The following is a 16,830-nucleotide window of genomic DNA, read 5'->3' as shown; positions in this document are numbered from 1 at the left end:
TGATGGTTGCTTAACATCCAGTGGCAAATATTTCATGCATGTTCAGGACAATACAGAATTTAAACTCATGATGTTGTTTGGTTAAAAAGAATATTTTTACCTCTAAAATTCTTGATTTGTTTGATTGTTGAGTCATTTACATGTAACCATGTTTCCTTTAATTTCTGACTATAATTTAAAAGTTGAAATAAATAAAATGTCTTACCTGTATGTATACGAAGATGCACATATAAGTTACTCTGATGCTTAGTTGTATATGGACAATGTGTACATTTGAAGTACATGTCACCATTTGCATTTTCCGTCTTTCGTCTGACAGGCCCTTTTCCTTGATGTGTGTTGTCAATGTGATTTTCCAAATTCTTCTGGCGTCGAAAAGTCCGTTCACAATACTGACATTTTAGGTAATCTTTTTCAGCAAGTTCTTGAGGCGATGAAAATTTATTTTTATCCATAAATGGTAGAAAATTTGGGTTGAGATGAGGATCAAGAGGCCCTGGTGGGAATGGGAACATAGGAAGACCACTGAATGCACCATGTAGCCAATTACCATTTAATTTAGGTGGAGTTGTAAAATCAGCAGATTTTGCATTGTTAGCCATTTCAGCAATTTTGGCGGCTAACTCTTTTTCATGATGCTCAAAAATATTTCTGTTTTCTTGATCTTCACTATTTGCAGGAGATCTATGGTTGCCATTTAGTTCAGAGAATTGTTCTGGTCTTTTGATTCCTTCTCGAAGTCCATTCATTATTCGCTCATCCTGATTAAATCGTTTCATTAAATTTTGGCACACGTCTCCATCGACCTCATCTTCCATTTTGTTTTCACAACCATTTTTCATGTCAATCATCAAACCATTTGGCATTCTATCCTCCTCATCCTCCTCACTTTCACCACTGTAGTATCCATTCTCGTTCTCCACCTCTTTCATACGTCTCACAATGTCCTCTAGAGTCTGTTTTCTCCGTGATTTATTTTTATCAGGAGTGCCAATCTGAGATTCTGTAGAACTACAGTCTTGTTCCATTGGATCGGAATCCATCCCTTCTTCTGGACTTAAATTTGGCGGGCTTGAATTTGAGTTTCTCTCATTATACATATCATCTTTTGGCACTTCAGAGAATTCTATATTTGGTGGGTTATCTGGACTTGGTGTCATGATATTTTCTGGAGGCATTAGTTTGTAATTTTGTTCTGACACATCGTTAGATTCAGAATCCATCATTTTAAACTGCTGTGATGATGTTATAGTTGTTTCAGCCATAACACCCATGTGTGACTGAAGATCTACAACCATCTTTGAAGAAAATTCTTGTTCTGGTGGAGGGCTTGGTGCTAAATTCTTTGTTGCATATGATAGTGTCTCACATTCCATTATACAATGGCATGTCAGTTGTGGGTTGTTTCATCTAGGCACATTGACCTGAAAATAGAAAGAAACTTATTGTTTTTAAGGGTGTTAATCATTTTAAATAGACGCATTCAACAAATATACTGGATAACAAAAAATCTGCAACAAAATAATTCTCTCAATGATTATTAATAGTAGCTGCATCATCACGTAGTAATTTCTTTTTGTATAAAAGGAAATTTTCTTTTTTAAATAGTACGGAAAATTCATTTGAATGCCTATAACTTTTTCATATGATTAAAATGATAACAAGTCTCTTTGTACCAGCACTATGACATTTCATCTATTTTAAAGTCATCATCATTCAATGATGATTTGATAATTCTGCTTACATGTACAATATTTCAAATCACTAATTGTTACAAAAGAAGCCAAATGCATCTCAAAATAGTCTTTAACATTTCATGCAAAAGACTCATAAACAAATAAATCAATCTACCTTATATTCTACTTTTCAAGTGCAACATATAAATCAGCTATCTAATTTCCTAAGACGCACACGATATATATATATAATACATATAAGGAAACATTACTTTTGTCACTGTCAGAATATACCAAAAGTTTCAATTTCATATTTACACACTGAAATCTAATAACAGTCAACGAACTAATATCAATGTCCTATTTCCATACCATATATACAGAATAAGTTAATTTCTATTTCCTGCATGTACACTCTTTAACAACTAAACTATTTAACCTTGAATATATGGTATACTCTTGAATAAGTGTTGTTAAAAGAAACAAAGCACCAATCAATTTTTTTAAGCGGCACCAGTCAATCACTAAAGCTGCTTGAATAACAATTTTCTAAAATGTCTTTTTATATTTTGATATCCAGTTTTGTGTGAAATTAATGTTACAATCAATACTATTATTGTTTATGGACATATTTTAGTAAATTATTGGAAGGTAGAGATGATATCATCTAGAGAATGAGCAATGCCTGGCTACCAGACTGCCACCTCATTCCATAGACAAAACTAATTATGATTCATCCATAGGTAAATTTAAATCTATCACTGTTGGAATTATTTTTACCATTTATGGAATGATTAGAAAAACTTAGTCAGATGTTAAGCATGTTACGGAGCTCTTCATTTCATAAGATGTTTGCAAATAGCCTATAAATCTAGTATTAAACTGCAATCATGTTTAAGTATGCTGTATCCTTATGAAAGTTTTTTTTGATAAAGTGATTTCACTTTCAGAAACATTTTCCTTTTTGATATAATTGACACTTATAATTTTGGAACAACAGGTTAAAGTCCTCATTCTTTAAACTTTCAAACTCAAAATGTAAAATAAAACAAGCAAGATTAATTTCCTTTTCTTCCTTCTGTACCGGTCGTTCTTCAAAACCCGATAATTATAATGACTTTTAAAATTTCACTTTCAAATACATCTCATTAATCAATACCAAGCTTTGTTTTAAATAATCATAATTCAAGCAACTAAAAGTATGTCATAAGATTTCCCAGATTTCAAAAAAAAAAAGCCTCCTTCGCACTTTTCATTACCATATTACTCTTACAATTAAATCAGTGACAAAAATCACAATTTATATCGAAAATCCCTGATAAGATTTAAATCATCAATTTGACATTTTCTCCTTTATAACATTGAATTTCATTATCCAATAAAAAATATCACTTTAGAATTGACAGCTATGGGTTATAATTAATAAGACTTGGTTCAAATAACATCAAACAGCTTTTCTCAATGTCTTTCCAATCATATGCAATACATCCTTTATATGCATGTCGTCAAAGACATCAACATCTTTGGAGAACTTGTTAAAGAGCACACGAAAGCACACCATGTCTTTACAAAGTTTTATCAAATGTTCCATGAACAATAAAATCCCTATATGTTTTTGTTTTAGAACACATTAAAACTCAGTAAAAACGAACTTAATTACCACCAATTTAAAGTTTACTGCTTCCAACCTCCTACCTACATTGGATAAAACTCCTTTACAAGAAAATTACAAGAAATCATTAAACCTGTTAACAAAACTTACAACGTTTAAAAAAAAAGAAGTCCTGCAGCTAAAATTTTTACACACAAAGAAAACATCGCTCATCTTTATCTGAACTTAATAAGAGAATTACGCAAATGTCATCTTTTCATTCTTGTTTTGTTGCTGTTCTAGGAAAACTTAATTCAATATAGAAGCATATATGTCAATAGATATTACAGGCTATTGATTATTCAATATCATTCTATAAATCTAACCTGAGAATGGAGCGGTGATAAAATAGAAATATAACCAAATCTGAAGATAATTACATCTCATTTGCATAAAACAAATTAAACCCTACGTACATGAAGTATATATCATCTCAGAAATCAATTACATCTAAAATTTCAATATCGTTTTAAAATGGTTTCCAATGAGGGAAAATGGTGTTATTTCTAATTAAGTATCAATCAGTTGTTTTACGATTGTAAGAAGATCCGATAGGTGTCAAAACTTTAAACTTAAATGCCAATGAATTGCTTTTCCAATTACAAAAGCAATACTTCTATATTTGTGTGGTATAATTGCTTGAAAGAAAGTTTTAATTTGTTTTGATATGAATATGTTTTGAGTAGGATGATATATATCTACAAATACTACAATAACAAAATTATTAGTCAAATAGGAGTTATCTCTCTTTGACCATCTGAAAACTAAAAATAAAATCTGTTTAAGGTCCAATTTTATTTCAAGAAATATTTTTATGTTAAAAACATAATAATATGCCATGGTTGTATTGGTGTAAACATTGGTTTGAATATGTTATCAATTCAAATTCAAATTTTAAGCAGAGTTAAACAGGTATTTTCAATGTGACATCAGTTTTCAGATATTTATTTTTTAGTGTTTAACGCCTCTTTCAGCGATCTTGGTTGAATCATGGCAACCAGTTAATTTTACTGGTGGAGAAAACCTTGATTAACAAGAGTGAAAATTTTTGCAATCTAAACATGACTGTCGATTAAGAATCGAGACATATAAGACTTAAAAGGACTCTAGTTTTGAAATGCAAGAAGACACTAAAACCAGGAAAGGATGTCTTTTTTCCCCCTCGATATGAAAATGAAAGGATGAATTGTTCCTAAAAATAATTTGAAAATTGACTTGCAATTTTTTTATTGCATTGTCTCCGTAAAATACAGAGTGATTACAAAATAAAACTGTGAGAAGTAAATATCTTTAAATTGAAAATTAAGTTTAAATTACATTCGTACAAATGTCAATCAATTTCAAAAATTTAAATTGTTTAAACTAATATCGTCTTTTAAGTTATAATAAAGATCTAATTACCAATTATTGTTAATAAATATACAGTTAAAACTTTAGAATTATATATCTTATAAACTTTTTCAAAATTTTATTATTATTTTACTGATATCATCTTACCTTAAAGTTTCCTCATAAATAGTTATCGCTAATGAGTTTCAAACTATGATACAGTACAGAAGTAATAAGTCCTGAAACAATTGTACCCTTAAAGATCTACCAATCACAATATAACCCATTCAGTGTCATTCAATTTTCAACCTATCATTATCAATTATGTGTCTATATAAAACAATATAGTTCTCGTTAGTTTCAGCTTCACAGAATTCAATTTTCATCTCGATATTAAAAATCAATTATTTTAATATATTTTCGCACCAATAAATATCCTGTTTTAACTAGAGGAGAATGCAAATAAAGCAACTGAGATAAATTACACATTTATAAGACATTATCTTACCACTGGCAAATATGATAGATATTTCATGCCAAAAATTAAGCTTGAACTGAATAAACAAGATGTAACGATCATTAATTTTTATTATCGTAATCACCATGGATATTTTATTTAGCATACTATATCTAAACATTGGATATGTAAAATTTTGATAGCTTTTATTGCATAAAATACATTTAATTTTCCACGAATGAGAACCTATAATTCACTAGGGTATATTTTATATACAAATTTAATCAGCAATCTATACAATTCCATATAAACTGTTGAAAATGATGTTGTATGGATTTTGATTATAACTTTTTTGTCGTATTTAGAAGCAATTTTATTAATTAAATTGTGACAATACAGCTATAGAAATAGTGATTATATTACTAGCAATACCTGCTGAATTTTTTATATGCAGTAGACCTCAATGTACTTTAGCAATGTATTTAAGCATAAAAATGGGAAAATTATGGCAAGGTTGGGAACCTAGGACTTCTGCAAAAAACATAAAACTTATGGATAAACAATAAATCATAGCATTTGTTTTTGAATTTGACAAAATGAATTTATTTCATAGAAAGAGTATGTAATTAAGATCGCATTTTTTTTCATTTTTTTTAGTATAAATAAGGCTGTTAGTTTTTTCGTTTGAACTGTTTTACATTGTCCTATCAGAGCCTTTTATAGCTGACTATGCGGTAGAAGGCCGTATGGTGACCTATAGTTGTTAATGTCTGTGTCATTTTGGTTTTATGTGGATAGTTGTCACATTGGCAATCATATCACTTCTTCTTTTTTATATACAACGAAGTAATTAAAGGTTGTGAAAAATTCCTATCATTTCAGTTAAATTCATTAATGTCATAAGTTCACACTGAAAAGAATCAATGTTAATTAAAATACCCATATCACAAAAAAAATTCACAATAAACTAAAACTTAATTACGTTTTAAGAAAATACTGTTTAATGTTGCATCAACAAGCAAAAGATCAATACAAATAAATACTGGCATTATAAATCTTTTCTTTGTCCTACATCTATATATACAACATAAAACCATTCCAAAGTTTATCCAATCTCAAAACCTATAAATACTTTGTCCTAGCACCATATAAAATGTTAGAGATTATTTTCAAAGACTTGTCCAATTATTCATCTTCTATAAAAACATCAATTAAGATATCCATTTTTCAATCTATGTGAAATATAAAACCTACATCAAAATATAGATAGCCCAATCGATACAAAAAATGGCTTAAAATCAATTATTTCTTACTTTTAGCTAAATAATTATGAGTAAAGTACGCAAACATTGCAGCCTATCAAATTTCTATTTGTTTCCGCAGTATCTTGGAAACAAAAGCCCGTACTATGTACATATATATTAGGTATAAAGATGGATGGGGAATCACACAAAGGATATGCCATATGTTATAAAACTAAGGCAGATGTCAACCTTTTAATGGTTTACCAATGAACATAGATAAACTTCTAAGACTAGTGAGGTAAGACGTTACCATCCCACCTGCATTAACGGGATAGATTTATTGGTCCTATAGACAAACAAAGACATCTGCCTTCTTCTCTCTAAAATAACGTTTATATGTCAATATCTACCTCAATATACACCTTTACAGACTAAATACAGGTAAACCAACAGGTAGATTTATTTGTTTTCCTGATAAACACTTTATTATGCCATCATCAAACTCGTCACTCCGGCAGCGGGAAGATGGTTCGTGACCTGGTCTGTAGGACGCTACTTAAACATTTCTGTAATACCTATTGTAACCTTTACCAAATGAAACATATACCTTTATAAAAAGATTTACGAGGTTTTAATAATGGCTTTATTAAACCATTAATGACTAGTATTGAAGTGTGCCTCCTCTTCTGGACGGCTACTTAGTCAGTAGTATTTGGACAACACTTTAATTTTAAATGTAGTTAAGATATACATTAAAGAGATACATCTGTGGTTTCAAAGGGTCTCAATAATAAGAAAGCCATCATTGAAATAAGTCAAATGGTCCATTTTTCTGGCCTACTTTTTAATAGGTATTGCTTTGATATAAAAGTATTTGAAATCTGTCTGCGGTTCTGATAATGGCTTTTAATATCATACCTTCATTGATTTCCACTGACTTTGTGACGGTTTCAGATCTAACATTAAGTAAATACGGCTTTTATATCTATATATTTGAATCTATTCTGTGGTTTGGATTGGAGATATGATATTAGTCTGCCATTAATTGCTACTGATATGAATCCTAACTATTCTCTGGGACGCTACTTAACTGATATTTCATCAATATCTACCTGACTCAATAGGTAATATATACTTTAACAGGTAGCTGTCTAGGATAATGACTTTATTAAGCCATCATCATTGATGTGGCTGCCCCAGGGATAAAGTTGTCTGTGATTATAAAGAATTACTATTAAGGTATTGATAACTGAAAGCAAATGCCACATGAAGGGATACCAATCTTTAAATAGTAAAATGATTTTTATCAAATAACAGAAAAAAATTGAGAATCAATCTGACTAAAGAATCACCAAGGGATTTGCTCAATTGAATTTCTAAAATTATCTATTAAATCAAAAATAGTGGCTTACAATTGAGTGGTAAATTAATGACTTTAACACGTTATATGGTAGTTTTTCATTTCAAATACCAAATTTGTACTTTTAGCAAAATGGCAAAAGTGAACTGCATTCAGCAGGTCTAATTAAGTTTCTCCAAATAGTAAATAGTAACACATTTTTCATTCACAAAAACCAAAGCAAAACAAAAGTAGAAATAACAAGAATGTGTCCCAAGTACACGGATGTCCCTTCCGCACTATCATTTTCTATGTTCAATGGATCATGAAAATGGAATAAAATCTCGAATTTGGCATTAAAATTAGACAGATCATATCATAGGGAACATGTTTACTAAGATTCAGGTTGATTGGACTTCAACTTCATTAAAAACTACCTCGACCAAAAACTTTAACCTGAACCGGGACGAACAGATAAACGGAATAACGGACTAATGAACAGACAGACAGACTGACAAACATACCAGAAAACATAATGCCCATACATAGGGCATAAAAACACAAATAAAACCAAATATCACCCATAACAAATATTCTACTTTAGTCTACAAATATTCTTCATTGCACAAATTTTCAATGCATAAATACAACTAAAATTAGACAGAAGACAGTACCAATAAAATCACCATTACAAAGTATGTATGTATAAATAAAATAAAGATAATGGTAAAGTATAATATATATGTCTGACAGCAACTCTGCAATATACAACATTGCAGAGGTCAACACAAAGTCTTCAACATTTATAGACAACTATTGTTGTATCTTTTTGGTTATTGTCTTATATTGTACATAAATGCTCCTTGTGAGCCCATTTACAGCTATTTTTTTAATGCATGTAGAGGAAGACTTTGGTTAGCTTGCTTGCTTTGTTTTTATACTGTACAATTATATTGGGATAATGTCCACTTACATTTAAATATGATATATACAGGTTTAATTATGTCATATATATTGTTTGGAGATGTCAATCTTAATTAGCTTGAAAAAACAATTATACAAACATAGCAAGCAAGCAAACCAAAGTTTTACTCTACAAGCTTTTGGAAATTAGCTGTAATGGAAATAAACATCTTCTATAGGCAATACATGTATGATATGTCAGTTGCTGCATTTAATTTAAAATGGCCATTTAGAGTTACCACTGGCCTTGTAATGTTGAAGAAAAAAGTAAGTTTACAGCTATTCTGGGTTGTCCATGGGTTAAAATTCTATGTTATTCCTAAAATCAAGCCATTACGTAAACTATATCAAAATAGTTGTTCTTTCAACCAGCTACTTTGTATATTATATACCCATACCAATTTCTGTATTCTAGTGAATTAATGAAATATTTCTTGTCAATCAAATAATTAGTTAAGGAAAAGCAAAAGTGAAACCCTATGCCTAACTTAGTTGCATCAAACACTTCACCTGTCAAAACTAAAGTTTACCAGTCTGGGGCATCCGAATGAGTGGCGACCAAATAAGTTGCCACAGAATAAGTGGCGACTGAATAAGTGGCGACCTGATTGTGCAGATTTAGGTGTTGAATTCCAATGAAACAAAAATTTCCTGTAGACTTGAATGCAGAACTTTTGAAGTTCACAAATTCAACTATCCACTAGAATATATATTTTGCTGAATCCAAGAGAATTGGTACCCACCAAAATAAATGAATTCTCAGTATAATAAAATCAAACATACGTTATAATGCACCAATTTCAGGTATGAGGCCATCATTAACAGCAAAAATTTAAAACCCCAAACAAAAATAAAAATTGTTATCTTTAATTTGCCAGTTTTGAAATATCGTATTTAAGTTAAAAGGTATACATCAGTAAAGACAGTTATCAAACAATACAAAATTCAAAAACAATGTGCATGCTCCTGATAATATATTTGATTGCACAAGTTCATCAAAAACTGTACTAGAAATCATAAGCTTCATTTAGAGCTTTTAGATTATAAAAATTTCTCCTTTGTCCCTTATGAAGGAATCAGGAAAACTTAAGAAGGACCATTATAATTTGTAACTGTGCGTTGGGAAAGTGTCTTAAAGTTGCATTGGCATCAACAACATTTGGTCTCTGGTGGATAATTTGTCTAATTTGAAATAAGTCGTATATCAGTCATCTCTTTTTTTAAAAGTAATGACTTATTGTTTACATGAAGTTTTAATATTAAAAGTTTATTAAAGATTTGAACTTTCAGATTTAAAAAAAAGTTACTTATATCCCAATCAGAGTAAAAATAGCAGTGCCATTAACATTTATAAATGTGGTCCGATTCACAAGACCTTTTAACATTAAAGTTAATACCTATAATTATCTTCTTGTTCAATATTTACTTATTTGATAAGATAATCAATTTTTCTACAAATAACTCTTTTTTTTTTTAGAGATTTGTTAAAATGTTAAATCAATGTAACCACAGATAAATATCTAAACACAATCGGTAAGAATATCTTTTGTCTATATTGATTAAGTATATAAATGGACTTACATGGTAAAAGATGCAGATATAATTCAGCTGTTAACTTCCCAAGACAACCCAGGACATAGAACTGATTCGATAAAACTTTATTGTCAACTATAAACGTTAATATTACTCATAAATTACTAGATATGAAAATGTGTATATATCAATTCTATTGTTGACTATTGACAAGAGACGCGTGACCAAGATAAAGATACACTTTGCTACCATAGTGACGAGTGCTTTTCTTACATCAGTTCTCCCGTCTTTCCGTTCATTTACATACTATTAATCGTTTTTGAACGGGGCAGGTGCCTGGGTACTTTACATTTAATTAATTGACAGTTGACTGAAGTTATACCATGATATCTATTGCTTACAAAACTCGGGAGACAATAACCCATAATCCTTAAACTCATCCCTACGTACTGGGCTCCATATTAAGAAGTGTCTATGTAAAATTGGTTTTTGTCTAGTTGTGATTTGTTAGAATTGTTGTGATCAATTTCGTCCTTACAATAGAAATTGAAGAGCTTTACTAGAATTGATTTATATTTGAGAACACCTGCCGATCTTGTTGGCTGATTATCATCGTTTGAAATCATGTTAATGCCATGTGACTCATTTCTTTGACTATGAAATAATCTTATTACATTGTATTCTTTTTTACAACATATATTTATATACATTGATCAATATTTTCAATTTTTATCAGCAAATGGCAGGCACCGCCATGCAATTACGATTACTCTATTCACTGTTGAACAAAGACCAGTAGAATATTTAATTTCTTCCTGAAGTAGTATAGGACAATAACTACGTATATTATTTTCGTAGTAAAATTACGGTACAAAAGAGATGGAGCTGCGGAGCTTGATTTTAATAATAAAAGTTGACACATCCATTTATGTAGCCATCATGGTTACTATGACAATAAACATTGGCACTAAAACACATCTTTCAGTAAACCAATAAATATTTCACAAATTTAATTTGATAGTTTAGTTCATTTCAATGCATATTAAGCATGGTACAACTTTTCACGTCTTTTATAAATTGGAAAATGAGTTTCTGACATAAGAGAAGTAATCACTTAACAGATTATTGGCCGCGGAACAAGGGGGTTTCCAGATACTACACCAACATCACTAAAATTGTTTACAAAAACAATAAAAGACAAGAAAAAGACGATGGGTATTGTGAATGAAAAGAAACTGATTAAAACCATGAGCAGATGTGTGAATTTAAGCGTAATAAATCGTTATTGATCAGTTTATTCTTGTATTGTAACTTGATTACGCCTATCTATTGTTATATTCTTAATGAAAATAATGATGATAAATATGCCTTTGTGTTTGAAAAGTGGAAGTAAAATACATCATGTTAACTTTTTTAATATCAGAAACAATAAAATACAGGGACATACATATTTACATAGTTATCATACAATCAATTATCTAGAATAAGGCGTATGACGCAAATATTCCATTAGAACAGATTAAACTCTATTATTTTAAACAAAAATCAATTACTTATTTATACTTTTGAAAATATGTATTTGATCAAATAATTAGGCTCTGCGATAACGGAGCTGTGGTAGATAGGCGTTAACCAGATTGCTATCGGCATCAATTTGACAAATTACAGTTCCATTTTAGTAAGAAAATAAAGAAAATAGAAGTTGTAGTTTCTAATAGGTTTTAAATATCACATAAAAGATAAATGACTTTATTTGGCTTTTTGACAGTCTTTCAGTGTGAAGTCATAATTGAATGAAAAATCCTTAGTTGGACCAGGACCATTTCAGTTTATCTAAAATCTACAAGCTGATCAAATCTTTTTTTAAAAGTAATTAGGTACCATGTTTATATAAATAAAAGAAGATGTGGGGTATAATGTCAATGAAACAGCAACCCAATGACAAAAATAAATATAGACATTTGGAGGATAAGTTACAAAATTTAACAATAGACCAATTTGGCCTATAAAATGTGTTAAGTCCTTAAGTCTATAAATGTTATCAATCAATTATATAGAAACAATCAAAGAGCGGTTAGCAAAACCCAATTCGCTAATAAAAGTCGTCCTGAACATACATGGGATATTTGCCACTGAACGTTAAGCAATTAACAATCAATCAATCAATCTAGTAACAGTATGTTTTGTTGCTGTCTGCAAGATTGAAGTTGGACAAATGATGATTATTTGTTTTTTATCATTTTTTTATACATAAATCAGGGACGTATATTTTAAGTCTTTGACATAAATCAAGTAGTTAGTTTTCTCATGGAATTTTTTTACATTTTTCATTTTGTGGCCTTTTATAAATATCTATGTAGTAATTGAGTAATGCTCATTGTTGAAGGCCATAGAGTGACCTATACTTGTATGTCACTGTTAACTTAAGGAACTTATTATAGTTCTTGACAGCAAGTAAGATGGTCCAACTTTTAAGGATATTAAATAAACTAGCTTTAAGAAGATTCAATTTAAGTGCCAGCATATTTTAAACTCAGGAATTTATTTTATTCCAACTATATAGATTTAACCATGAACTTTTTCTTTATTTAACGGAGTCCTCAGAAGTAAACAGGCTTTTACAATAAAGGTAGTATTGAAACAAACTTTTACAATAATGGAGGTAAAAAGCAAGTTTGTTTCAATGCTACCAATTATTCATTGACAAAGTGACTGACATTGAAATTGAACAAAAATGTTAATATCTCAAGTGTTTAAATGACAATACTTATGTAAGGTGAACACGCGTGTATTTAAACAGTTCATATCATGAAAATAGAAACATAGTACTACAAAATCAAAGTGTAACTGCATTTGTAACAATAAAGCTCATTATTTTGAACATTAAAAATAAATATTAAAAATTTCATTCATTCTTTATGATTTTTTGGAACAGGATATAATCCAAAAAATATTTCCCTGTTTGAGTGCAAAAGATGGTTTGACAATCTACCAGTACCGCTTTTTCTTTATGTATTTCCAAATTAAAAACATTTCAATAGTTCAGAAAAAACAGCATTAAACTTGAATGGACAGTTACAGTATTATAAATGTATGAAAATGTTAAATGTAATCTAAACTTCAACAGTTGATTATTATTATGTCATAGAATTTACAATCATATTGGCTTTTAAGTTCAAGAATATATCCTTTTTTGGTTCATGTATATTGAAATAAACTTTAAACAATCTTGAACTATGTGTTGGTAAAATCGTAGTTTGTTATTATCATAAATACAGTATGGTAGAAATTGCTTAAAACAGTAATGTTTACTTTTTGCCCTTATTTAGTAAATCTTTTTAAGGTAAAATTGAGCCTTTTCACTAATCACATGACATATATATATATATATATATAATTGTAAAAGTTAAAAAAACAGGGCTTTAAGGTTACACATTTAAAATTTCAAAACATACAAATAGCTGTTTTTACTTCATTCAAAAATGTAAAAGTAATTTAATGGCCTTTGAAATTAGCACAGAAATTTAGAAATTTTAATGACCATCTAACTTATAACTTCTTTTTGTTCAATGTCTCACAATAATAAAAGATTGTTACAAGGATTCTATTATCATTATATAACATATTGTAATAACTTACATAAAGATAAAACAGTATGGATGTCAGATAATTTCCTATCATGCAATACTTAAAATACATTTCCACATCATCGGCATATTTAAACATCAAAACTTTTATAAAATAAAGACCACTTACCTGATTGAGTATATCTCTATGTATGTAAAACTTGATGTTTAAATCTTACAAAGCATGCTCGTTTTTCATGTATGACTAAATCTGTTAAAGTTAAAATTTTATTTACACATAAATAACTGTTAAAAACTTCTCTATTATAGCTAAATTTGTACACATTTCATTCATTCAATAAACCCGCTTTACTCAAGTGTAACCACCTAACAATAGCGGAGATTACAACAATTGCTTGAACGTTTTTGATTTTCCAACTCCCGTAATCCGTCTATTGATATTGAAATAAATATACATGATTTAACATCTGTCGGTGTCATTTTTGACTTTTAATTTCTTTTGGACCTATTGCGACATGACCTTTTGCCACAGCGATGACCGTAACCTCTGCTTGACCACAGGTAGAGAATAAGACGCAAAACTTCCCCCCATGTTACATAATCGTAGCTTCATAATAGATTGATAGATGCTGATGACTTTACTACTACTGTCTAGGGCTAGGTCAGATCTTATTACCTCCCCTGGTGTACTCACACAACAATAGCGTGACACTGGTCATCCAACCTTCGTCCATTGTAATCATTATTGAACCAAACATTGAATGTACTAAGTTAGCATTTAACCTTTTTTAGACCTTATCAAATAATGCTGTGAATGAAATTTCGATTAATTTAAATTGATGCGAAACTCAGTGATGGGTTATTTACCTAGCCAAAATATGCTATCTAAAATGAAGAAGTCACAAAACCCATGTCAATCACTAATTGTAGACTCTTTCTTAACAAATACGCCTATAAGAAAATACACAGTTGGAGGTGAATACAGAAAATAAACAAATCAAAGAGATAAAATATACCTTTTGATCTAAGACTCCAGGGTAAAAAGAAAATTAAATTTTGACCACAATTATAGGTATACCTCAAGTCCAACAGTGACTAATTGTTGGAACCTAATATTAAAAGTCAAAAGTTTACCAACAATCTCAATGATTCATTATGAAAAGAAACTTTTAAAGGTTTCTGCAAGTTCAACATTTCATCATATCAAAAAAAGTACATCTTAATCAAATTTACAAAATATTCTAAGTCTTCAGAATAGAATAAGACATTTTAAGAATGATTTTTTTAATTTTAGTTATTTAGTTTAAACATATTTATTTATAGTGGATTGGGAAACAAGTTTTGCAACTTATATTAATCACTTTCAACTTTGTGGGTGCGAGAGCTGCCTTGTAGCCGCATTAGCGTAACTCTTTTTCGAAATCTACAAGGGTGTCTTTAACATGCAAGAGATATGGCTCTCTCTTAACACGGGTCAGCCATTTATCGTCCCCTTCTGACGGACTATAATCGTTTAGTTATTTAACTGCAGGATTTTAAATATTGAATTTAGCCCAATTCTGTAAGGGAGTCCAATCAAAAGGATCCATTCTAATGTGCAACACAAGGAATCTGCTAAGATGCATACAAATTTCTCGTAACTACATTTCTCTGTAATTCAATTGATTTGAATAATTCAGCGCAAATAGTTTAAAAAAATTCTGTAGTATGCTTGCACTAGTGTAGTTTTATGTGTGCAAATTCTTTTAAACAGTCCATTATAGTTTTGGACAAATGAGAATAAATTTAAATAATGTAGATTTGACTAAACTACTGTTGATATAATATTTTGCATAGAAGTCCCTAAACAACCAACAAATTGATATAAGAAGATGTGGTATGAGATAACTATCATACAAGTCACAAGTAAAAGTAAACTGTGTTTTAGGTCAAAGTAGGGTCTTCAAATGACAAAAAGCTTATTTAAAAGATTGAAGTACACGTACCAAGAAAGCTACATCTTAAACACCTTATTATCCATGTACGTGAACATTAGATAGTCTTTTATGTATAATTAAAAGTAAATGAATTCTTAAACTATTCCTTGTATTTTTGTATCCGTTATTTGTAAATCTTAATTCAATTATAAGACATAAATATCTGAATTTGATTTCAACCACCATAAAAACTGCACTGCAAGGTTACATAAATGACCTTCCTTTTTGCTGCAGTACATACCAGTAGGTTTAATTGTAGGCTGTATTTAATTAAAACCATTAATCACAAACTCATTACAAAAGTAAAGACTTATTACTCTTCTAATTTCAAAAACTTTGGAAATTCCAGATTCTTATATTTTTTTCCTTTAAATTACTATAATTTTTCATTAAAAGAAAAGATTCAATCAAGTCATGCTTAAGTTGAACATGAGGAGTAACAAATTGTACAAACAACCAAAATTATAACTCACGGTCTTGGGATTCCATGACAAAAAATAAAGATTGATCACCATACCGGTAATTCACTTAATAAATTATGTAACGACAAAAACAATTAGATTTGAAGTTAATCTAGTTTTAACTTGTGATTACGATTACTTAAGAAACAAAGAGATGGCTTTGACATTATCTGTTCTATGATTTCGTTTCTTACTTCTGATAAACCAATTAAATCAAGTCATACATTTTAATTGTGTCATATAATTAAACTTTAAATAGGATAAAATAGACCATAATAAATTGTGTTAGGAGTAGCTTAACCAAGGGACAGAAAACGAATGGGACTACTATTATTTAAGTGGTGATTCTGCATTATTCTAAACTTTATGAAACTTTCTGCTCGAATTGTTCTTTCCCCATTTCATACCCCCATCCAACGATCTTAGACCATTAATTAACTCTTAATTTATAAAAGTTTATATGATTGATTTAATTTTGGTGTTAAATGCCACTTTCAGCACTTTTGGCTCAATTGTGGAGGCAAGTTTAGATTAGTAAAGGAAGCCAGACAGAGCAATAAAACCATACTCTGTCGGTTGGAGGAAAATCGGTAAACATAGTCAATTAAGATTTG

General features: G+C 29.7%; 1 protein-coding gene across 7 annotated transcripts in view; it reads right to left on the bottom strand.

The window, feature by feature from the left end:
- Window positions 1-16,830, bottom strand: part of LOC134685375 (zinc finger E-box-binding homeobox 2-like) — a 47,775-nt gene that overhangs the window by 7,301 nt on the left and 23,644 nt on the right. For 5 of the 7 annotated variants that reach the window (XM_063545082.1, XM_063545083.1, XM_063545084.1 and 2 more), the window contains one exon: window positions 206-1,424. In XM_063545082.1, the coding sequence (XP_063401152.1) occupies window positions 206-1,376 (1,171 nt within the window). In that variant the 5' untranslated portion in view covers window positions 1,377-1,424. Of the gene's footprint in view, window positions 1-205; window positions 1,425-10,240; window positions 10,336-13,948; window positions 14,057-16,830 lie in introns of those variants that run through there. The other 2 variants (XM_063545088.1, XM_063545086.1) reach the window with 2 other exon arrangements.

Source organism: Mytilus trossulus, chromosome 9 (genome assembly GCF_036588685.1).
Source record: "Mytilus trossulus isolate FHL-02 chromosome 9, PNRI_Mtr1.1.1.hap1, whole genome shotgun sequence".
In the NCBI taxonomy this organism is placed as follows: domain Eukaryota; kingdom Metazoa; phylum Mollusca; class Bivalvia; order Mytilida; family Mytilidae; genus Mytilus; species Mytilus trossulus.
The sequence above is the reverse complement of the archived record's forward strand: the minus strand, read 5'-3'. Positions and strand labels throughout refer to the sequence as shown.